A 25496-nucleotide genomic window follows, 5' to 3' on the forward strand; every position below is an offset into this window, starting at 1 on the left:
TGAAAGTTGGAAATGGGCCATGTCACAACTGAGGAAAAGAGGTTTGTAAGGGTTAAGACATGCCACAAAGTGTTCAGCCACTGAGGAGCAAGAACTATTCCATCCCCATGCACATTAATATAATATTAAATACTTACTACCACACTGAACTGTAGAGATATGCTGCATTAAGAGTTATGCACTTAACCTTAAACTAAAGCCTGTTGCAAAAATTTGTTCAAACTAAGATAAATTTATCCAAATTAACAAGAACTTTTAATTTGTGTAACTGTTACAATTACTGACATCCTGATGGTATTCACCTTGTAACTAAAGCTAGGTTCAATCCCTGGTTGAACCAACAGTTTTTACAGCTTAATGTCTCTCACAGGGGGAAAAGTATCTTATCAATGGTTTTGAGACTTTACTGTGGAATCTCCTCTCCACTTTGGAACTACTGTAAATGCCTACTTAAAATATAAATCAGACCTTGTCCACATTAGGACTGCATTAGAATTAGGGTACTTTGGTGTAACTAATTTGTTCATGGTTTTCATTTGGGAACTAAGATTCTCAATGTTGGCCCAGCATTAGGTAGGAAATCAGGGTGCTACATGGATATGAAGTTGCATACTACAAGACAGTAAGTCAGATAAAGGAGCAATAAGAATAGAGTTCATCACATATCACATCATGAAAAGCTGTCAGAACATCCAGACACATCCAATTCAGATGTGTTATTTCCTTAATAAATGGGGAAATATGTATAGTACAAATATAATTCAGTGAACAAAACATGTATATTTTCTTAAGTTCCTTCCTACACTGTTTACACTAAATATTAAAAATTTGACTGCGATATAAACCTGTTAGGTTTAGCCTGGCCACAGTGCATTATGCAGGTTCAACTGTCGACAGAGTACATGGCAGACAATTTGTAAAGGTGTTATCGCATGAATGATATGTATGGCAGTAATATGCATAGTGTAACTTAAGTACCAAACTGCAATATTCAGGAGGAAAATGAATATAAAGATAATGGTTTAATACACCTTTCATACGGAAGGAAATGCGGGAATACGAGCGTAACATCAGGAGAATGAATGAAGAACTATGAGGTTTGGAAGTAAATATTCAATGCACTTCACACTATTAGGTTGTGTACATAAATTAAATAGAAACCTGACAGTAGTACTGTTTTCACTTCATTTAATTGTCATAATAGAAATTGAAAACAAAATTCTGTGTGTTTAGAAGGTTTCACTGTAAACAATCATGCATTACACTTGCAAAGCAATACAACATACAATGATGCCCATTGTTAGTATAATTAGCTTCTATACCTAGATAAAGCATGACAACAAAACAAAAAATGATGAAAATACTATAAAAAAACACAAAATCATCCAATGATGTAAATTATGATGCCCATAAATAGTCCCTCAGGAGCCCTTGAAAATTTATGAAAGTAAAAAAGTGCACCTACAATGTTACTCCAACATATCCACCTATTAATTTAAGAGCCAAAAGAAAAATTACTAGAACATCACTACCGAATAATAAGCCAACTGTTAACTCACGCAGTCAAGTTGTAAATTTGCATACTTCAATTCTGAAGCCCAGTTAAGTGTACATTACTACTAAATAATTGAATACATTTGCTATACATTGCAACTGTATTTTTATGCATTACATACATTTCCTTTTAATATTAAAAAGCGAGCAAGTGAAATACTTTCACAATATTATCTACAGTAAAAACACAAACTGCATGTTACAAATATCTTTCATCAAAAATGCACACAAGCATACACTTCAAAAAATGGTACTTACAATTCAGAGCTTTCTTGACATGTACGTAGTTGCCAATGTAGCAAAAAAAAAAAAAAAAAAATCTCCCCTTTTGAAGGCACTTGTCACACATTATAAAGTTTGTGCATCAGTTATGAACATACTCTGTTATAATGGCAAGGTTTTTGATTACACTTTATTATTCAGCCTTTAACATGGGGTACCCCAACCAACACTTTACATATGTGTATAAAGTTTTTATGTGTGAACAGGCTTGAAAAAGCAAATGCACATCTACCCATCAAGGAAGCTTCTAATTGTAAGTATTGCTTCACACTTTTGTGATGTGTATATGTACACAATTAGACAATGCACAAATTCAGCAAATTCTATTGCAAACAAATTGAACTGGAAAAGCAAAACATGCATGTAACAAAAATGTTTTGATTTTTTAAATGGCTGCATCAGCACTGAAGACTATTTGCATCTGTCAAGCTGTTCATATCAGCGACATCTCTTAGTTACTTTATCTTGTTCTCTTTTATCTTTAATAGTACTAACTACTTGCTTCCTCATTTTGTGTTCATTTTTCCTTCCTTCCTGTAGGTTTCTCTCTGTATATGTATTGTATGTATTCAGTGGGTTGGGTGATGAGCAGCACAACCTGAACCTCACCCTTTAGTTTCACACAGAGAGATTCCAACCCGGATGCTGAGCAGAACATGTTCGTCAGACAGCAAGAACACAAAAGAAAATCGTGCACATAAAAATAGTTCCAAAATTACACAAGCTTGTTGTCTGCATTGTCAAGGACAAAATACTGTTAAAAGCACGTGTGAGCAGAAGGAGCAGGAGTATACTGGTCATCAGCAGAAGCAAGCCCAACAGTCCGTGTTCGGAAGATCCTCTGTGTTGCCGGACTTTCCTCCTCGCTTCTCTATTCTGTTTATGACATATTGTGAATATCCCAGAAATTAAATTCCCACACTCGTTGTCATTTAAGTTATTGTTAAGTTTTTAATATTCTAGTGCTTTCCTAATGTGCCTTTTCAGTTTTCCCTTTGCTCTGAGTTAATATACGGGCATTGCCCTTCAAGAAAGTATGGGCTGATTCCATGATTATGTGTTTAGAAAAAACATGGTCCTTTTTTTGTTTTTAATGTATATTAAATTGTCTGCGATTCTATCCTACACTGTACATCTGGATTGACACATACATCCACATTTAGTACTGTATATTTTAATTTTTATGTGTGCTGTGATTCCTGTTGTGTTCCATCAGTCTAAGGGGTAAGATGAATAAAAATGAAACTGAATTATTGTTTAATGTGTGATTCTAACACTAACAAGTAAAATCAGTAGAAAGACAAATTCCATGACAAAACAATGTTGAATGACACCCTTGTATTTGAGATATATCACAGCATATATTTTAGATCAATGCAATAGCATATGCAGGATTTAATTTGTGAGAGGGAGGACAAAACTTGCTCTTTATATTTATATAAAAAGAAAATGAGAAAAATACATACATACACTTCAATACTGTATTATATGAATGTGACAATGGCATGTTATTACTGCCATGCACTGCTGGTCAATATATCGACCATCCATCCTCAACAGTATTACCTGCATTGTCAAAATTTCGACCACTCTACCTCTAAAGGTTCACCCCATAAAATTGTGTGCAATTTATAAAAAAAAAAAATATTTTATCAATTTGATAAATACAAAGAGAAATCATCGATACACATTGACAATTTTTGCAAGAGACTCCATAGCTGTCTTGTATCCATGTTTGTTTTTACTTCGAACAAAAACTTTTTTACACCTTATAACTTTCTCTGCATACTGAGCATTCGTGTAGAGCATGATTTTCTTGTTTAAATAATATTCACATAGACAAGGTTAATACCCAGTGTAAGTTTCATCTCTCTTTCCCAGTTTGTACAAAAGTTACATATGTTCAAAGTTTCGGTTGCATGACTTTTTGGACACCCTGTATATGAGAGAGCAAGAAAGCAACACACACATTGACAACAGTGACGATCACAATTCACGTTTAGTCCTAAATTAGAACTAAAGAAAATTAATACTTGAATGCATGCATCCACAATTACCAACAGTAACATGCCACAGTTAAAAGCTGGCATGATATTAGGTGACAGTTTAAAACCAAACCCATACACAAACCAAAGGCTCAGTATTATATGTAAATTTCATAAACTCTTACCTCGGCCCTGTTGATGAGGTGGATGTGGGTACCTGGGACTGGGCATGAAACCATTTGATGTCACTGGAATTCCTCCTGCTAATGGTGGCTGAACCATTGGTGGTGAAGAATCAGGCTCATTCACTCGAGGGACTGGAATCACAGTGCAAAGTTAATTCTACATCTTCACATTAACACATGACCACAACTACAGTAAAAATTACTTCTCACATTTAGTGGATATTAATATTATCTATCTTTAGGGATATCCACATCTAGATTACACACTGTAAATTTAACATGCTAATACCGGTAACCAAGTTACAAGCATAAAACTACATTTGCTATTCAATAGAATAATGTTTGTTCAACATTGTTCAAATAAATGAACAAAAATAAATTACAATAATAACCCACGGCACATACAGACCTCACTCCCACCTGATCCTACTCATTCTCTCACCAGAGGTGGAAGATTAGCCAACCAGTTACGAGGTGACGTGTGTTAAACGTGAGGAACAGCCCAGTCGTTCAGTCGTTGTTGTAGGTTTTCTATGACTGGGTTACGCTACTTATTCGCAGCTCCCCAATTTCCTCAGAAAGGTGGGTGGCCACCAGTCCCATACACAGGACATAATTTAAGGGGAACAGTTGTTATGCCCCCCCCCCCCCCCTCAGGAGACTCGAACCTGTGCACCTTCCGTAACCGGAGCCTAAAGCAAGACTCCTTAGACCACACAGACACGGTGCAGGACAAATGAATGTATATAGAATCTTTCCCATCATGAAGTTTCTTCGAGAAAAAAGTGGAACTTATTTTCATTTCTCAAATCCTGGCAAGAACAAAAACACCTTGATTTCCTTGGACTGGAACCATATATAATATTCACAAAAGATGTGAAGTATTTTCCTACACATTGCGAGCATAATATGACATCAGATGCAAACCATAAAATCTAAAACATAAAATTCAGAATTTATGAATTCTAAATTTCAAGTTTGACAACAACAACACTTGAACCTTTGGCATCCGACTGGTCGAAATTCGACCGCCGCATGCATACCCCTTGAGAGATATGGTCGATATTTTGACCAGCAGCGTGGGGCAGCAATTAATGTGCTTTTTTTTACCAATTATACATGACATTTCAGATGTTTTTTTTTATCTTTGTATTCATATGAAGGTATGACATAATAGAATTACAAAAAATATACCCACTGTTAGTACTATTAATAAGCAAAGTTTGAAAAAGTCCTCTGTTGCCCTTAGTTACCACCATATTATAATGGGAAAGATTTCTAAAAGAGCTATAACTGCTAAACTACTGCATCTTTTTGAAAAATTCAAATTCTACAAGCAAGAATGAGTAAAAAGCAACATCCGACAATTAAGGATTCAGGAACAAAGGCCTGATTGTCGAAATTTGTCCTGATCACGTGTTAGCACATGACAGCAATTAACATGCCATTTCTTGAAAACTTTACACTATATTTCAGTTCAGTCTTTCTTTGTTCATTAGTTTACGACTAAGATATATACTCGAATTACAAAACAATATATCCATTGTTAATATTATCAACAAGCCCTTTGTTTCCCTTTTGTTACTATTGGATAAATTGATAAAAGGCTGTAACTTCTCAACCAATGCATGTTTTTTAACAATTTAAATTCTAAATGTAAGAATGAGTAAAAATCAACATCTTAAGTAACATCCGACAATTAAGAATCCAGGGAGGAAGTGAGGGCAAAGGCCCATATTTTGAAATTTTCCGTAATTAGCTATGCAAAATTTCCGAACCCCAAATATTCCAGTTTTTTTTAAAGTTGCGGCACAGGCATTACATATCCATATAGAGTGGTCATTTGCTGTGCTTCCCTCCAAATTTGGTCCATCCATCATCCATAGGGCCAACACTAGAAGCGACATTCAGGACATTGTTTTGATGGTGGCAACAATTCTGCTTTGTGGCAAAAAATGCCATGTTGGAAAAATGGTTGTCCCAGAAGAACCAAGGACAGGAAATTTTTTTGAGCATTGGTTTTGATATATATATAGAAACATGTACAAACCTATGTACTAAAATGAAACTTTTCTAAAATGGTCATGCAACCACTATTGGATGATTTGGTATGGAATGACCCTCAAATTAAAAATAAGTCTACAATATTTACCTGAATTAAACATATTTTCCTGAGAACTGCCATCCGCTTGGCTGTGTGGAGGTGGCGTGGGAGTTTGCTGAGGTCCATTCATGTGCCCACTCGACTGATTTTGATATTGAGACACTGGTACACTAGAAGCTGAAGTTGGTGGTCGGATTCCTGCTGGTGGGGGAGGGGGGTTCCTAACAGGAGCAAAGCCTGGCATATGCGCTGGCGACCCCTGCGTGGAAGGAGGTCCTCTAGGTGGTAGCTGCATCTGTTGCATTGGTGTTGGTGAAGATTGCATACCTGGCCGCTGTGGTCTAGGAGGGAACGGTCCCATCTGATGAGGTGGCCCAGGGAAGGACTGAGTATGTGCAATGGTCGAAACTGGTGGCTGGTTGGGCATGGACGTAGTGGGAGGGACCTGCTGGGCAGGGCTGAGCCTTCCTCCCCACTGCTGTCCTGGTATGCTTTGTGAAGAATTAGGTGGTAAACCAGATGGTGGTGGAAACTGAGGACGAGGTCCCATGAAATTATTAAATTGTTGCATAGGTCCAGAGTTCATCATTGGTGGCTGCCCATTGGGAATTGGAGGATGTCTTTGCATCGGAGATGGAAACCCTGGGTTCATTCCAGGTGGCATGCTTCCCATTTGAGGAGCTAGAAAGAAGAAAGTACATGATTAATTACTTACATACATATCAACATTAGAAGGTAAAGGCATACAGAGTTCATACTTCCAAAAAAGGTTTCCTGCTAGACTAGCATTTGACGAAGTGAAAATTCAAGTATCCACAATTGATCTCCAATTTTCTCACAAAGAATAGCAGCTTCAATAATGGTCGTTTATTTATATTTGGTTGAGCTAGAATTTTCCACATCATTATTTTCAATTTCTGTGTGGGCCATAAATTATATTTCTAATTGATATAATACCGTATTTGCCGGCATATAAGATTCACCGCTGAATAAGATGCACCTGCCTTTTTTGTACATTTTTTAGGAAAAAGCTATATCACTAACTCTCTAACCTTCTTAAACCCAAAGGTTCATGGCTGCAGTAACACAGGCCTTCCATCTGTCCCTATCTTGAGCAAGATCTATATACTCTTTTCCATCCCTATTGATTTCCTTTAGGTCCATCTCAACGTTGTCCCTCCATCTTCGTCTTGGCCTTCCTACAGGTCTCTTACCATCAGGTTTCCCAACAAGAATCCTGTAAACTCCTCTATCCTCTCCCATTCGTGCCACATGGCCAGCCCACCTAAGTCTTCTTGATTTAATTATTCTAATAATATCTGAACATTAATACAAATTATGTAGTTCTAAATTATGTAACCTTCTCCACTCACCTGTCTCCTCATCCCTTTTAGGTCCAAAGATTTTCCTAAGGATTTTATTTTCAAATACTCTCAATTTATGTTCCTCTTTCAATGTAAGGGACCAAGTTTCACACCCACATAATACTACAGGCAAAATTACTGTTTTGTATATTTTAACTTTTAGTTTCTTAGATATTAAACGAGAAGACAAAAGTTTATGAAGAGAGAAGTAACATGCATTTCCTGAATTAAGCCTACTTTTTATTTCCTCTTTAATATAATTTTCATTTGTTAATACTACTCCTAAGTATTTGAATTTGGAAACGGGTTCAAACAAGTTGTTATCAATAATTAGATTTTGATTATTACCTAACACTTTGTTTCGGCCTGTAAGTATATATTTAGTTTTCTCTTTGTTAACTTCCAAACCTATCTCTTTAGCAGTTTTGAAAAATATTTTAGCATTATTCTTAATTGTATTTATATCATCCCCTAATAAGTCTACATCATCTGCATATGCTAACAACCGAGTCATACCATTTAATTTTAGTCCATCTTTAGTTTCTTTTACCTTCCTAACAGCATATTCTAAGGCAAAATTAAAGAGCAATGGAGATAATGCATCTCCTTGTTTTAACCCATCATGAATTGTAAATTTGTCAGACACATTAATACCCACACAAATTTTTCTTTCTGTTTTACTGGTGCATACTTTTATCATACTGACAAACTTCTTAGGTATTCCAAACTCGAGTATTATATAATTTATATCTTTGACCGAATCATATGCTTTTTTGAAATCAAGGAATAGCTGATGGACATTTTGATTATATTCCCACTTTTTTCAAGTGTCTGTCTAATGTGCAAAATTTGATCTGTAGTTGATCTGTTACGTTTAAATCCACATTGATAATCACCTATAATTTCATTAGCATATGGGGTTAGTCTTGTTAAAAGAATGTTAGATAATATTTTATATGTTGTTGAGAGTAGAGAAATTCCACGGTAATTATTGGTTCATTTTATCACCTTTTTTAAACACAGGAACAATTATGAATTCTTTCCACTGTTGAGGGATATCTTCTTTACTCCATATTAAACAAATTAATTTATGAATTTGACATATTAACGAATTCCCACCATATTTAACTAACTCAGCTGGTATTAAATCAATGCCAGGTGCTTTGTTATTCTTTAGCCTTTTAATAGCATCTATAACCTTAGTCAAGTTAGGTTCTGGAATTAAAGTTTTTTTTTCTTAAACCAAGAAAAAGCTTTATCACTGAATATTGTAATTAATTTACAGTATCTAAGTAATATATAGGTCTACTTTCAACAAATAATTTTATTAATCTAACTAGGAAAGAATGAATTTTGAATTCAGAATCTGAGTCCCCATACAACAAATTGTCCTCTGTACCTTTCAGTGCATTACTAATGCCACACTTCTTAAATTATTTAACCACTGTCTCAGTTTTCACAGCATCCCATGAAGCTTTGATCCAATCACAAACTTGTAAAATGCTATGCCTCTTCCTTCTTCCTGATGGTGTAACCTGAGTATAGGCGTATAAAGTGCAGCCTGTTTTTCAGACATTTTTAAAGGTAAAAAGTGTGTCTTATATCCCAGGAATTACAGTATACATGAACAATTACACCTGCAAACATGTCACTTTCAATTTTTGTAACAATTATGTCAAAATACATTACTGATGGGATTAATGAAATCAGAACCTTCAATGCAAATATTGTTGAACTACAATTCCACCCCCCCCCCCTGAAAAAAAAATACTTTCAATCATAGAGGTTTTTATCCATGCAAGGACAACCAAAAAACAAGAATGCTTTATTACAATACAAAATTGCATTTGCATCAACTTTACATTAATTATACAGATTGTGCACATACCTCCAGGGCCACCAGGATGAGGGGGACCTGGAAATCTACCAGGGCCTGGTGGTTGTTGCAACATTGGGTTTCTTAATTTTTGAGGTCCAGGCACTTCCATCCTTTAGCACCTAGCTCCAGTTAAGTTCCCACAGCCACCTTCTGGAAAATATAACATAGTCAAATATAATAAATATTCTGATTTCTTAAACAAGAACACAAATACAGGGTGTCATTAAAATGGACCACAGAAACACATAACTTGTCTTCATACCATTTTTGACATGATGCATTGCACTATGAACGTTCAAAAAAGCATGTTTGTCGTCTGTATGCTTGCAACCCAAAATAAGATTTTATGACATCACATGCCAATGTTGCTAAAAAGGACCAACCACATTATATGTTGTAAAACATAAGGAGGAATGCACCCAGTAACTCAATGAAACAAAAGAAATGTAAAAAAACAAAAACAAATAATGTACCTAGAAGGGTGTGGTGAAAACCATCGCCATTTTCATAAGATCCTGTCTAATCCTATAGTAAAATCTCAAATACTTATCTCTTAACCTGTCAACATTATTTAATTAAACCATAGAGTGCACGAGAACAGGAAAGCCTCCAATAGCTGACCATTTTTGGAACATTTCTTTAACAACTACTCTGTTACCATACATAGTAGAGACTTGATTTTATTAAAATACAAAATATTACTGTTTGCATTATGCCTTTGAGTCAGTGTTGCCAACCAAAAATGCACAAAAAATAGAAAATATTGTTTGTCTATTTTATAGATATTCAATTGAAGTATACATCCTGCCGAAACTATAACATTTTTTAAATAAAATTCTTAAGTTCTAAATTTTGAATGTGAAATATGTATATAAACACATTCTAGAAGAGCGAACCATGAATGCCCTTCCCTTCCACAAATTAAATGTTGGTCAAATTTTAACAATTGTAACAACAGACAACCAATCTATAGAGACAAGCAGAATTAGGCAAAAGAATCTCGAAGGCTATGTCTGTAAATCGTGAATAAATGAGAAGCGTTCAGCAAATGCATTTTGTATCCGTCTCAACCTCTAACCTGGCTTTAATTAGAAAATTGTAAATAGAATCTTCATTGCTAATTCAATCTATTTATTTGGAGCCAATAATGTTGTAGTAGTTAAAAAAGACTATTAACATGATTCAAATTGTGTTAATATATTTGGTGAATTTACACATATATCTTCAGCATATTACAAGTTTCAAAATTAACACTCAAGTTAAGAAATTCAATTAAGATTCTTTTTAGTTCCTATATTGGATAATGGAGTCTTCCTTAGGAAAATCTTTGGACCTAAAAGGGATGAGGAGAAAGATGAGTGGAGAAGGTTACATAATTTAGAACTACATAATTTATATTCATGTCCAGATATTATTAGAATAATTAAATCAAGACGACTTAGATGGGCAGGCCACGTGGCACGAATGGGAGAGGAAAGAGAAGTTTACAGGATTCTTGTTGGGAAACCTGATGGTAAGAGACCTGTAGGAAGGCCAAGGCGAAGATGGAGGGACAACGTTGAGATGGACCTAAGGGAAATCGGTAGGGATGGAAAAGAGTATATAGAACTTGCTCAAGATAGGGAAAGATGGAAGGCCTGTGTTGCTGCAGCCATGAACCTTCGGGTTTAAGAAGGCTAGGGAGTTAGTTAGTTAGGAGTCTTCATTCCCTAATAATTAGCTCTGGAATACATAAGGGGAAAAACCTTCAAAAGAAATAATATTTAAATGAACAGTTGTCTATTAGGCTCTCAGGTAGCCAAATGGCTAGTGATCTTGTCTTTGGTGTGAGCAGTACCAAGTTCAATTCCATGTGAGAGCCTCCTCCAAAATTTTGGTGCTGACTCAGCATCAGGAGGACCATTAGGAAGCTACTTCAAAGAGCAGAACTCCAGACTCATTACTTCATTTTTCTGCCACATTTGGCTAATCACAAAAATTAGGATGAAAGATAAAGATAAAATAGATGAAAGGACAATCACAAACACACGTGATCTGCACACAAAGTACGACCCACAGAGAATTCAACTGGCTGCAAGTCCAGATACCAGGGCCTTGTTAGCCTGCAAAATGCAGTCCAGAGTAAACTACATGGAAAAGAGGTTGACTTTTGGTTCCCCTTTGAAAGGTAGGTTGCCTCTTACAGAGGCAGAAAGGATTGACTTGTGAGAAATTATGTCATGAAAAGTATGTTCCGCAAGTGGTTATGCTCTGAACAATTTAACTTGCAATCTGACATAACAATCTTAAACTACCCAACATTAAAAAATAATAACACTGTAAGCATATAGGGGTGCAATTGTAATGTTAATAGCACCAAAACTAGCCTATCTAAATTAGTCATGGATACATAGAAAAATTAACAATTGGAATTAGGTCAGACATATATTCTTGTTTATACAACAAATTAACAGGTAACAATTCCAAACAGTTAATCTTTGCAAGTTTTATAGGAGCATTTGGAAGTCTTGGAAAATATTGTGCAAGTAAATTTAAACCTTTGAGATAGTAATTAGTGCAGTATAGTCTCACAAAGTACTATTTGCAAAACTCAAAACTGCACTTCTCAGCAAGCAGCCATTCCTAATTTACTTCATTCTTGGACACATGCTACTGCAGTTTTTTTAATTATTATTATTTTTTTACGTGAAGCTCAAAGGAGTGCTGTGCATGAGACTATATCACTCGTGATCAGGTGATGAAAGCATTTAGGAATGTTACCCTACTTCAATACTAAACGTCCTGAACCTGGCCCACCTAACCTCACAAGAAAAGCATTTAGAGATGACATTTTACAGAAGGTTGTTCGCGATCTAGGGCAACAAATTCAAACATCTGTAACTGATTAAAAACCACGCTGCCTCTAGCAGTGATGTTCGATGTGGTAGCCACAAGCACGAGCTATCGCTCTGCTTCACAGTTTCCACTGCAGCAAGGTGGTGTGAAGTACAGTGATATTAAGTTTATACCACTCCTGGTAGGCTTTCCAGAGACCGTCTACGGTTCGCAGTCGTCTGCATCAAAGGGAATTTTTCAATAACCAAATGCACAGAAATCCATTGGCAATGCATCAGGTGATTTAACAGGGATGTCGCTTAAGGTATGGAAAAGCTGCAATCACTTAGATACACATGTGTCTCATCAATTGTGACAAGACACATCAACTTTTCATCGGCCAGGTGGCGATCATGCTGTTTGTGGCACGTTCTGCAATGTGCAGAACAGCAGCTTATGAACTCTGCATTTATCCCACTTTGCAGGCTCAAATCCCGGTTGGGTCATTCCACGTCAATAAAAAAAAAAAAAAATAAAAAAAAAAAAAAGTTTTTGAAACCCCTACACTCAGATTTTGATGAAACTTGGCACATTTAATCCTTCCATGGTGGTGAGAAACCACATAATTTTTTTTTTGTCTCAAACTTGACTGGTTTCATTTTTATAGCCCCTCAAACTTTGAGTAATTCCACATTTCTTCCATTCCCAGGGCCTCCAAGTGGGAGCTGCACTGTCTTGGAAAAATAAATTTATCTCCCTTATAAATTACTCATCTTTTTGAAACTTCACAACAATGTTAAGCAAAGAATAAGGATTCCAGAAAAAAATATGTCAATATATTACATTTATATTTTAGTACACTAATAAATTAAATATTATTATCTGATTTTTTGGGGTCCGAAAACATGGTTTACTCAAATTTGAATTATTGTTGAAAGGGAAAGGTGCAACACCAAAAGTACTTTTAAAAATGAGCTTAGATATATGATCTAACTTACTCATAAATAAATATGATGGCTTTTCATTCCTTCTGAAAAAATATGACCACTTATTTCTGAAAATTTTTAAGAATGGCTACCGGATTTTAAAATTTTCAAATTGACTCAAAATCTAAGACACTAACTTCAAAATATCATTGAAGCAAACATTTAGAGCATAAAATTTTAAATAACAGTTACATAGATGCGCGGAAAGCAGGGCTGTGTTCCCTTCCCTGGAAAATGAATGCCAAGCTAAAAATATAAATTTCACGCACACAATTTATTTTATTTCGGTCACAGTCATTTGTGTTTATTATTAAAAGGATATTGCAGTAATGTGATAACTTTATATTGATGGAGTGTTTCCTTCAGGTGGTGACACTATTATGGGAGAGAATATGCCTATTTCACACCATGCCCCCCCCCCCCCCCAAAAAAAAGGAAGAACAAAAAACCTGCAGATATCCACAAATGTTATTATTTGCTTGAAAGCAAGTTGGATTGTTAAAGAAAAATAATTTATAGAATAATGTACATAAGGATTTTGTAGGTATAGGAATTGCTTTTTGTGAAAGTACATTAATGTCATGATCATTTAATGGCATTTATTAGGCCCTACAAAAGGAAAAGAAAGCAAACAAAATATATACACTGATGGGGTGAAGGTCATACGAAATGAAATGTACACACACACTTAAATTTCTCTTGATTTAAAACTCAATTTTTATAGGCAAAAGTAGCAAACATTTAGTGTAAATAATATACAAAATATTAATTATGTAAAACCGTAAATAGTATCATTATCATTACACTGTAAATAAACATGGCAGATGATATTTTACGAACTATCATTTAAAAATTTGCAATAATTCAGTTACAAAGTCCATGAAAAATTATTTAAGTTCCAATTATATAGTACATCCAGAATGTTTTATTTTCATTAGAAGAAAAGTTACTGAAATTAGTATAGTTTCAATAACACCCTCATCAAACATTTCCATAGTAGGTTCATACATACAGTATCAGAAACAGAAATATTTATATTTACTTTAATCAAACTGTTGAAATATTTTTCAGGGCAGTTTATAAAAAAACATTTTTACGAAGAAATATACATATATATACAGAGCATTCCCTGACATTCACTACGAGACTCGGCAGCAAGCGGCCCGGCATCAGCGCTTGTCTTTCCCGGTGAACAGTCGCACGGTATAGTCTGTTTCTTTCGGTCTCCCTGCTTCGCTCTCTCTCCCTTTCTGTTGACGATGCAGACTGATGCCAGTATAATCCTCCCTCGGAAGTTGTGTTGTGTCGTGTCCGTGTGTTGAAGATTGTGGCTTAATACGGCATTACAGTTTACATTACAACAAAGGATTTATCTTGTCAAGTGTTACTTCGGAAAGAGGAATTGTGAAGAAGTGCGACGATGTTTTGCAACGAAATTTCCTGGTGTTCCCATTCCACATAGGACCACTATATTACACCTCGTAAAAAAGTAAAGTAAAAGAGTAACAGGGTCAGTTCTGAATAAAAGTGAAAAGAAAAACCCACGTGTACTTACTGAGGAAAAACTCTATGAGATAGGACAAAGGTTACAACAGTCTCCTCGGAAATCTATCCGCCGCATCTCACAAGAAACGGGTGTTTCAAAAACCACAGCATTTAGAGCACCTAAAATTCTTAATCGGGAGAATTACAGTAGACGAACTTGAACGTGTAAATGCCAATTTCCTTCGGAGATGCCAGGAATGTGTTGCAGCAGAGGGACATCATTTACAACATCTTCTGTAGTCAAGGTTATTACACAATATGAAAACTATAATTTTAATAGCTGACTCTAGCAACTGTTGTGGACCCCGTTCACTGGGAAAGACAAGCGCTGATGCCAGGCTGCTTGCCGCCGAGTCTCATAGCGAATGTCAGGGAATACTCTGTATATGCGTGTGGTGTCAAAAACCATACAAGCAATTTTAAGTATGTTAAAAACACAATTTACAAAATCATCAAAAATGATTTTTCAAATAAAAATCATGATTTTTATCCACCCCGATTGAAAATATACCATTATAATTACTTATATTAGTATGAGTGGGTGGTTTTGTAGTCGCATATCTAGGTCCCTAGACAGACAATACTCCTTGAGAATGATGTCAATTTTTATATCGATATATTTAGACTTTGAAGTAATATAAAATGTGTTTCCGAGTGACGATATCACAAATAACGGTGATATTTGACCCCAAAAATATGGTGCATGTACGTCATAGCACTTTTGCTGTACAGGACCAGAATTTCGTCTACAAGGGATTGGTCACAAAATGAAAATATTTGAAATATGTTCAAAACATATGACTATCTCAAACAACTTGGTTCAAAAGTTGTAACTGAATTACAATGTTGTTAACCAGACCCCCCCCCCCTCCTTTAGATATGTGTGGGCAGGTGGGTGGTAGGGGAGCTAGTTCTTTCCCCCCAGCTATTAACTAGCATGGGTTAAAAATTGGTGCCACTGCACAAATTACATTAACAATATGCATAATTCTTATAATAAGCAACATATGCTGCAATTTAAACAATTATATGAATACAAACAAAAAAAAAAATAAAAAGAATCTCATGAGCCTGCACCATTGACTTAGCATTAACATTATTCCTATTTCCCATCTGAGAATACAGCAACAAGCAATATTCATGTGGATAGGAAATGGAACTAAGTATTTTTGGCATCCAAGTCACCATTAAGCAATCAAATCTACAACATATAATACAAAGTACATTCCTCATTAATTTTATTCCATCTACTAAAAAGTGGATCATCTACTTTTTAAAATGTGCCTTTTTCCTAATAAATGTAAATAAACTAATACCGTGCGTTCATTTCGATCTTCGGCCGAGAGATCGGGAGAAGCGTGGCGGGCGGCGCTGACGGAGATGCCGACATTTGCGGCCTGTAATGCCCGCTTATTTTTATGGACATATGCAGACATTTATATAAATATTGCAAAACTAGCACTAACCTTTGTTATAAGAGTACGGTTTTAATTTTTGTACCTTAGTGGCTGTATGTGCTGATGATTTTGACACGCCCATCTCCTGTGAAACACGGCGTAGAGGTTTGTTTGGAGAACGTTCTAACGCTGCACCAATTTCATCGAGTTTTGCTTCGGTTAGAATCACTCGTTTTTGCTTAGGTGTTTTAAAATTTAATGATCCAGTTTATCGTAATTTAAGGAGAAGATGTCTAACCGTATCTCTATGTGGAGGTGAAACGCTTGGGAATTTATGTACAAATTGCCTACACACTTCCCGACACGAGTCTGTTTTCACGTAAGTGTCATACATAAAAATTCTTTGTTCTAAAGTGAAACTTGAGCTGGCATTCCAATCGTCTCACTGACACAACACACACACACACTGCAATAACACAAGTAACGACAAGTAACCAAGAATAACACTCTTGCGCACAGTACGAAATTAACACGCTCTTGGTATACATCTGCTCGCCACTATATTCACAGCTCTGTCTTAATCTAGTCGTGAAGGAACAAAAACTCGAGCTCGGAGATTTCAGATTGCAAGGAAGCTCACGAAAACCATTGACTTTTGACGGTTTCGTCTGCAGCGTAATCTAAATACAGTGTTGCACATTCGAAACCTCCAAACGATCCCCATCGATACAAAACTTTTTCAAGGATATAAACTTAAGCAGGACGTTACTGGTCAAAACTATGATTAAAATGTTTTATTATCTGTGGCTCTTAACATCGTTTCTAAAGCGTATTTATTTGTGTGATGAATTACAGAAGAACTTTTGCATGTTATAACACAGGTTAGTGCTCGTTTTGCAATATTTATATAAATGTCTGCATTAGTCCATAAAAATAAGCGGGCATTACAGGCCGCAAATGTCGGCATCTCCGTGAGCGCCGCCCGCCACGCTTCTCCCGATCTCTCGGCTGCAGATCGAAATGAACGCACGGTATAAGAAATTATAAGGGTGTGTTTTCAATCAAATAATTAAGAACAAAACATTCACGGACATTTGCAGCATTTTTCTTGGTGGGGGGCAGGGTTCAAAATAGGCATATTCCCCCCATAATAGTGTCGCTTCCTGAAAGAAACACTCCATCAATATGAAGTTATCACATTCCTGCAATATCCTTTTAATAATAAACACAAACTACTGTGACTGAAATAAAATTGTGTGTGTGAAATTTATATTTTTAGCTTGGCATTCATTTTCCAGGGAAGGGGACACAGCCCCGCTTACCCCACATCTATGTAACCATTATTTAAAATTTTATGCTCTAAAAATTTGCTTCAATGATATTTTAAAGTTAGATTCTTAGATTTTGAGCTAATTTCAAAAATATAAAATCCGGTAGAAATTTTTAAAAATAAGTTTTCAAGGGAATAAAAAAGCAATCAATTTTATTTATGGGTAAGTTAGATCATATATCTAAGCTCATTTTAAAAATACTTTTGTTGGTGTTGCACCTTCCCCTTTCAACAATAATTCAAATTTGAGTAAACCATGTTTTCGGTCCAAAAAATCAGATAATATTATTTTATTAATTTATTAGTGTACAAAAATATAAATGTGATATATTGACATTTTTTTCCGGAATCCTTATTAATTGGTTAACATTGTTGTCAAGTGTCAAAGAGATTGAATAATTTATAAGGGGGATAAAATTATTTTTCCAAGACAGTGCAGCTCCCACTTGGAGACTCTGTGAATGGAAGAAATAAGTGATCACTCAAAAGTTTGATGTGCTATAAAAATTAAACCAGTCAAGTTTACGACAAAAAAAAAAATATGTGGTTCCTCACCACCATGGAAGGATTAAATATGCAAAGTTTCATCAAAATCTGAGAGCATGGGTACCATGGTCTGGTTCTGACATGGAATGACCAGGTTGATAAAGGTGTTGACAGTTGTCATGGAGATCTCCAATTTCACTGCAATGGCTCTTTGCATTGCTAGATTCGGGCCGGAGACTAGGGCCTTCACATCCCGAATGATCTCTGGGGTTCGGCTGGTCATGGATGTGCATTTCTCTTGCCCTCTGGAATCAGTCCTCTTCTGGCCTTACCTTGTTTATGCAACACACACTATATGCCCTTCTTGCAGATGGTGAAACAATGCCTCTTACATTGCTTGATAAACTTGCAATACAAATATTTTTCATCAGAAAGGGCAGTGATGTACCCTTCCCAGAATGGTTCGATTTTCGGCACCATTCTACGTGCACAGCACTCAAACACACTGCTTTACACTCTGCACTTATTACTCATACGGGCACATTTTGCATTGCTTCTGTACGTTTACATGTGGTGCTATTGTGATCTTCGCAAATTGTTATCATTGATCGCAAACAACCTTCTGCAATGTTAAGAGCCAGGCAAGCCCTTTGCACCCACATGCATGGGAAGTAGATCACATAAGCAGTCTGTATCCAAGACAAAAGCCAATGCATGGCTGCTCACAAACAAATGTAAACATGGGAGAAGGGGTAGAAAAATATAGGGTGCCTGAAATTTTTACCTTGCACATGAATTTTCAAATTCAGTGGCAAAAATTATATAATTTTAATATTTCGAGTTTGTTTATGGAAATTTCTATTAACTTATTTTTAAAAAAATAATTAGTAAACAGCGGTGGCACATGACTTTTCAAAATGCATGCTACAAGTAGATGTTTCTTGCATTTACAATGACCCCCCCCCCCCCCCGGACAATGAATCGCACGAAAAAAAATTGTGTCTGAATCTGTCGAGCTATCCGCAAACTTTCATCTTATATTGAGACAACACTTACCATGTTGTGGATCTGTATACCCAAGGTGAGACCCTACCTCCCTGTAAGAATGGAGGGGCATGATGGGGTGTATTCAGGCACAGCACGAGGTGGCGAAAATGTGCTATGAAGCCAATACACTGGTATTCGTTGTAGCTTAACAGCGTGCGGAAAATACATAGCACTCTGTAAATTTTTCAGGCTCTTAAAATGAAAAGTTTCACTTGACTTCATTGTTTTACAGAACTTCTTCAATCTATGAAATTTGCCTATTTTTCTTTTCATTTTAGCAAATTGAGTAACATGCAACAGCACGGTAGCATGCATTAAGCAGCTACCACTGTGAGTACAGTATGTGTCTTTTGTGCATGTATCATTAAATCAGAATAATAAACATGCCGTTATGATTTTATTCCGCTGTTGCTAGCCAGTGATTATTCATGCTGTTACCAGTTGAGCCTTCTCTAGGAATGCAACTCTTGACGCAAGAATTAATTACTTTAATCCAATCTTTTAGTAATTAATAATTTGAATGTTTTAACATCATGTTTCAAAATGTGTAGCTTTATCTTACTTCGATTCATTGCTTTCTTGGACCATAATTGGAAAAATAAAATTAAAAAAAGTAAATATTCACTAAGTCAATGAAATATGTGCTAACAGACATCAATAGAAACCAACCCAAGTTAAAAATGCGTACCATGATTAGGTCAGAAACAATCGGCCCTTGAGTCATTTAACACACTGCACTGTGGTTACACGAGTGTGACTGCATAAAGGTTCTATAGAGACCGCGGGAGCGATTTTACAATACCGGGAATTTCTCCATTTTGTTTGAAATTCGGCATACTCACTAAATTAGGGCTCCTAATCACGAATCTGAAGTTAAAATTTGGCGCTCACATGTTAAACTTGCAAAATCAGAGTGTCAGTCATCGCAACTGACAATGCACAATTGCTCATTATTTATCACAAGATTTTCAGTTTCGAATACTTAAAGAACAAAATATATATATTCTTGATATTACTACGACCCTAAAATTTAACTATGTTTCCTAACCTATCCTAACCACGTGCCAATGGTTCGTGGGGCTATCCATAATTCAGGAATTTCTATACGTGAGCGCCAAATTTTAAGTGCAGATTCGTGATTAGGAGACCCAAATTAGTAAGTATCCGAAATTTCAAACAAATTGGAGAAATTCCCCGTATTGTTAAATTATACCATTAAAAAATGAAAAACCCTCTCTCTGGGTTTCATGAGAAGGAAAAATGTCATGAATGTACATTGCAGGAAAAAAACTCAAAATTCATGGAAAATATGTCGGAATGAAATTCGAAGTACTCTGTAACGATAGTTATTGTTACAACTCAATAATTGTTAATGGACACATTAAAATTATATGTTTTCTTTCTAATGTAAGTGCGATACGGTATTGATTGAAATTGTTTCGTAAAATATTGCAAGCTTAAGTTTTGGTTCAATATGTTTGCCACATCAGATACCAACGTTTTTAAATAGGTTAATTAACTACATGAAATATGTTCGAGAATAAACCACTACTTACTTACTGCATTCAGTATTGTATTACCCTGTGTTAGGTGGGAATTTAGTATTGAACTTCGAATATTTCGTACGACTGTCCTCGCCAATGTCAATGACAAACTCTACCACGTCCGAGTTCGAGGGTTACGATCGCCAAATCAGCATGTTCACTGTACAAACCTCTCTCATTACAATAATTTTCTAGCAAACATGTTGATTTCGTAATGCTGGAAATGGTTTGTATATAACTTGGCTACGAATGAACATTCGTGAGAACTCGAGTTTTTAATGTTTTCTTCCAAATACATATAATATAATGTTTGTTCCGAACTGCTACCTCAGCAGACGATATTTGCCAACTTGACTTCCGTTCAAAAGTGCAGAACCATCATGGCTTTCCTACACATTACGTGGAAGACGTTCAAGACAGCTGCCCAGATAAACAGCTGACGATCGCTTTTCTGTAGTCGATACCGAACATCTTTCTACATTCACTACAGTCATCTTAGCACACTTGTTATAAATGCTACTAAAACAGTGCACATTTAAGTCAAATAACCTGTAAATATTTCATCACCTGGCAAAACTAAATTTATACCCGTGAAAAAGAAAAACATGCAGTTTTCTCCTATCATAGGTTACACAATTCACGACAATTCACCAATAAATACACCTTAAATGAAGCAATTAAACACTCCACAATGATTGCACTTACCCTTCGGTGCCCAAAATCCAACATAAAACAATATATTGTTTCATAAAAATCACATAAGTCCACTTCAAAAACACCGATTTCCCGACTACTTTGCTTTTCGAGCATCAACTGCCCTCTCTCCTCGCCCCACGATACGTGGCAACACTCCCACAATTCAATGCGTTTTACGCGAAGATTAATTTTATCAGAATTTTCGAGATTCGTGTAAAACAAGCGTTTTATGGGGAAAAGGCTGGCTATACCTTGAAGAAAAATTAAATGATGTTTGAGTTATATGCTTCACAGTTAAAATGCGTGCCTTAACGTGGGATCTGAATAGTGTTGACTGTTGAAAATAATATCCGACTGCTGCCGGTAGGGCGCTCAAGTGTTAGCGAATTCACACGCCGTCCTGAGGAATCAAAAGGAAAATCAGTTCTACTAAATGTATTTTCCCATATTCTAGAATCTTATTTATAAATAATCATAGGTTGTGTATGCGTTCGCATTTATGCACAGATGGGCTAATTGGAACTGGACCTACAGTTTAAAGTGGAATCCGAATCACTATGCGCATCCACCAGGTATCGAACCCGAGACCCCTTTCATTACAGGGTAACGGCATTACCACACCACTACTCCATTGGGAGGCCCCTGCAAGATTTTTTGCCACACGTAATGAGTCCATCAATACTATGCATAAAATACGCAAGGTAAAGGTATCCCTGTGCATATGCACACATGCCATGAAAGCATATGGGGTGATGTGGAGAGCTCTTGATCTCGCCTATAATTGGGATGATGTGATCAACATCACGCCCGGCAGCCTTCACTCACCAGGGTTGCCCCCAGGTATCCTTTGATACAGCTGGGTGGGCCTCAGAGCCGCGCAGAAGCAGGGAAATAACTGGAAAAAATTCTGGTCGAGATTACCGGGATTCGAACCCGGGTCTCCCGCCTGGTAGCCAGATTCTATACAAATTTCTTTTTCTCTCTTTTTTTTTTTAAAGGAAAACCCCTAATCTGCAGCCTTCCCCAAACATCAGGCTCATAATTTTTAATTTCAGTTCTCTTTATCATACAGAACAGACGAACACAAACATCAATGTCCTAACCGGGATTCGAACCCGGTAACCCTGGCCATGTAGAGCGCTACGCTCACCACTCCGCCACGGACGTGGAATGCCATTTTTCTTTTATTTTTTTTTTAGAAACCCTAAGCGGTAGTTCCCCCGTCGTTCTGTTTCCACATGTATCACTTTTATTAAATTCTCAATATTCTCATTAAGGACAAACACAAACATCCATATCTTACCCGGAATTCGAACCCGGGACCCCGCCGATTAGTTTTGTCAATTAATGATAACTTCGGAAAGAAACGATTTGTGCACACATGCAAGTTTTTTTCTTTATGGTATTTCATATTTTTAAGCATATACATTAATTTCAATGTATTTGAATGGCTTTGGCAAAGTTCATAGTGCATATACAAGTCTCGGTCTCATCGAATTTCAAGACGAGACCGAAACGGAGCGGAAACTGTAAAATCGAGACGAGAACGAGACGAGACCCTTTGATACTTGTCGAGACGAGATCTAGACAGACCTCTGTGTAATTGAGATGGGACTGAGGATAAAATTATTTTTTTCAATGGTTCGTAGCGTCGAAAGGAGACATCTAATAGTAAGAAAAAGTTCTACCATATTCGGGATTCTAGATGTGGGAGACAATTTCCTTTTTTTCTTTCTTTTTTTTTTAGGATGGGCAATTACCGGTATGTAGAGGTATATACATTGGTGTGCATCGATTCTAGAATAGAAAACCTTCAAAGCAGAAAAATCTGCTCACCATTCGACGGAGGAAGTGCGATATTTGGAAAATATGATACAGTACATCCCCTTCTCTATTCCCCAGTGCCCTTCAAAATATTCTTGCCCAAAGTTCTGGGTTCTCGTCTTGGTTAGGGCGTTTCATTGGGTTTTTAATCTCGTCTAGTTCATTTAACCACTGGCGAAGCGTGGTGTCGCTGGAAGGGTAGGCACAGGTGCGTTGTCGGGGGGTAAGGGGGTGGGTTCATGTTGTTATGGCTGTGATTTTTTTAGAAGCAGCAATGTTTCATATGTTAAAATATGAAAAATATAGCTCCTACAAAATAAGAGATACCATATTGCCTCAATCTCATCGACTGCTGTTCGAAATAAGTAGGGACAGAGATTAAAAAGATTTATTTATTAACGACTTTGTTTACATGGCGAAGTTAAGGCACTAATGCCTTCTCTTCCACTTAACCATTAATTACTGGTGTCAATTGTTTTCTTTACAGTTAATTGTATACAATTAAAAAATGAAAAAAAAGATAAATGAAAAATAAAGTAATAAAAGAAAAATAAAGTAATGAAAGTAGAATGAAAATAAAATGAAAGCAGTTTGAATACGAGCAGTCAAGCCGTGAATTAACCATTAATTACATTGCTCATTATTTTTACAATAACACAATGAAAAAATATTACTGAAAACTAAAATTAAAAATAAAAGCACTACAGTTTCTATATGGACACACACATATTCACACGCGAATACCTACATAGAAAGCAGATTTCGTGAGCTAAATGTATAACGCATTGCTTTCTTGGAATTTAATCTAGGTCCAATTGTTTAGCAGGTATGATTTTAATTGTCTTTTGAATGTTACAATTGAGGAGGAGGCTTGGATTTCGGGGGGCAGTCTGTTCCAGTGTCCTGCAGAGGTAACGGTAAACGAATTGGCGTAGAAGTTAGATCTGTGGATAGGGATGGATAACAGATTTTTCACGTGATCTGGTGTTGCAGGAGTGAAAGTCGGAAAGATATTGAAACCGCCTGGAAAGTTATTTTGGATCTTTTATTTCTAGGGCTTTGTACATTAGGACAAGGTTGTGGTAAATCCGTTTATCACTTAATTTCAGCCACTCGACCTTCGCATAATACGGTGTCAAATGTTGGGATAAGATAGTGTAGTGTAGTGTAGTGATTAACGCTGTTGCGTTCTAATCAAGGAGTATAGTAGAGGGTTCGATTCGTCGTGAATGCGTTATGGCAGTGGTTCCGATTCCACTTTAGGCTATCTTAGAATAAACTGGACTTTAAACAACCTTGTTCAACTAAATGGAGGAGAGGAGGGAAATGTTTTATTATTATTATTTCTGGCCTTCTTCATCTGATTAATGAAAAATAGTAATTATAAACGTGTACAGAAACCTTCATTGCAATAGCAAGGGAGAGCTAATAAGTCCGTTTTATGCTCGGATATGATAATCGTAGCTACGTAGATCTGAAGTGGGATCTCAGCCACTATGTGCTTCCACAGGGGATCGAACCTGGGAACCATTGATTACGAGGCCACAGTGTTACCTCTGCGCCATCAAGCTACGGCCCTTATCGCCCCTGGAAGTTGAATGTCAAGCAAGTTTTCATATTGCATACATGCAGTGTCGACGATTAGGGGGACAGTTGCCATTCCCATTTTGTGCCACATTTTGTTTCGCACTATGGCCTCTTAATGCTAAGCATTGTATACCAACAGAAAGTAATCATTTTCTTAATAACGTTTTCCTATTCGGCGTCTAGTTTAGACCTTACGGAACCTCGAAAGACACCTATCTCATCCTATACATATGCAACCACTTTTCACAGATCCTCAGCTCTCTGTAACATATTAACTTTGCAATTACGATAAACAAAATATATGACCTGATTTTAATAATCAGGTATATATTTGCATGAAATATCTGAATAAGGGCTCTGTATACATAGCATATATACGTAACCCTAAAAATTTACCAAAGTCTCGGGCAGTAGCTACGTCTTGTCTCATCTCGATTTTACAGAGGCACGTCTTGTTCTCTGTCTCGCCTCGAAGGGTCTCGCTCGTCTCGTTTTGTTTGAATTTAAAAAAGGCTGTCTCGTCTCTGCACCATTCCTACATACATCTTCATTTCATTCAATGACAATACATTGCACGCATTTTGATAGGCGACTGAAACGGCAGAATTTCAAATGGAGGCATTGTCAGGCGTCTTGCTTGTGTCCACCTGAAAAAATCCTCGGAATGCGAGGATCCTCTGTACGAAATGGGATCTTAACCATTTAAATGCATCTCCCTCCCCTCCCCTCCGCGGAATCGAATATGGAACCGTTTGGTTACAAGCTGACAATCAATCCAGGTGGTTGAGAGCTATGCCTCTACAGGAAGTTCCTGTCATATTCATGGTGTTTCTTTGTGTATCGATTTCAGCTACTCACTATTCATTATCAATCATTGTGATTATGGA

General features: G+C 36.5%; 1 protein-coding gene across 7 annotated transcripts in view; it reads right to left on the minus strand.

Moving 5' to 3' along the window:
- Sec24AB (Protein transport protein Sec24AB) overlaps positions 1–25496 on the minus strand; it is a 126209-nt gene that overhangs the window by 45091 nt on the left and 55622 nt on the right. For 4 of the 7 annotated variants that reach the window (XM_083111257.1, XM_083111241.1, XM_083111249.1 and 1 more), the window contains exons 1-4: positions 21208–21357; positions 9363–9503; positions 6159–6791; positions 4007–4138 (exon numbers count right to left, since the gene is read on the minus strand). In XM_083111257.1, the coding sequence (XP_082967383.1) occupies positions 4007–4138; positions 6159–6791; positions 9363–9462 (865 nt within the window). In that variant the 5' untranslated portion in view covers positions 9463–9503; positions 21208–21357. Of the gene's footprint in view, positions 1–4006; positions 4139–6158; positions 6792–9362; positions 9504–20514; positions 20784–21207; positions 21358–25496 lie in introns of those variants that run through there. The other 3 variants (XM_083111232.1, XM_083111223.1, XM_083111214.1) reach the window with 3 other exon arrangements.

The sequence above is a fragment of the Lepisma saccharinum genome, chromosome 1 (assembly GCF_977018435.1).
Source record: "Lepisma saccharinum chromosome 1, izLepSacc3.1, whole genome shotgun sequence".
Classification (NCBI taxonomy): Eukaryota; Metazoa; Arthropoda; class Insecta; order Zygentoma; family Lepismatidae; genus Lepisma; species Lepisma saccharinum.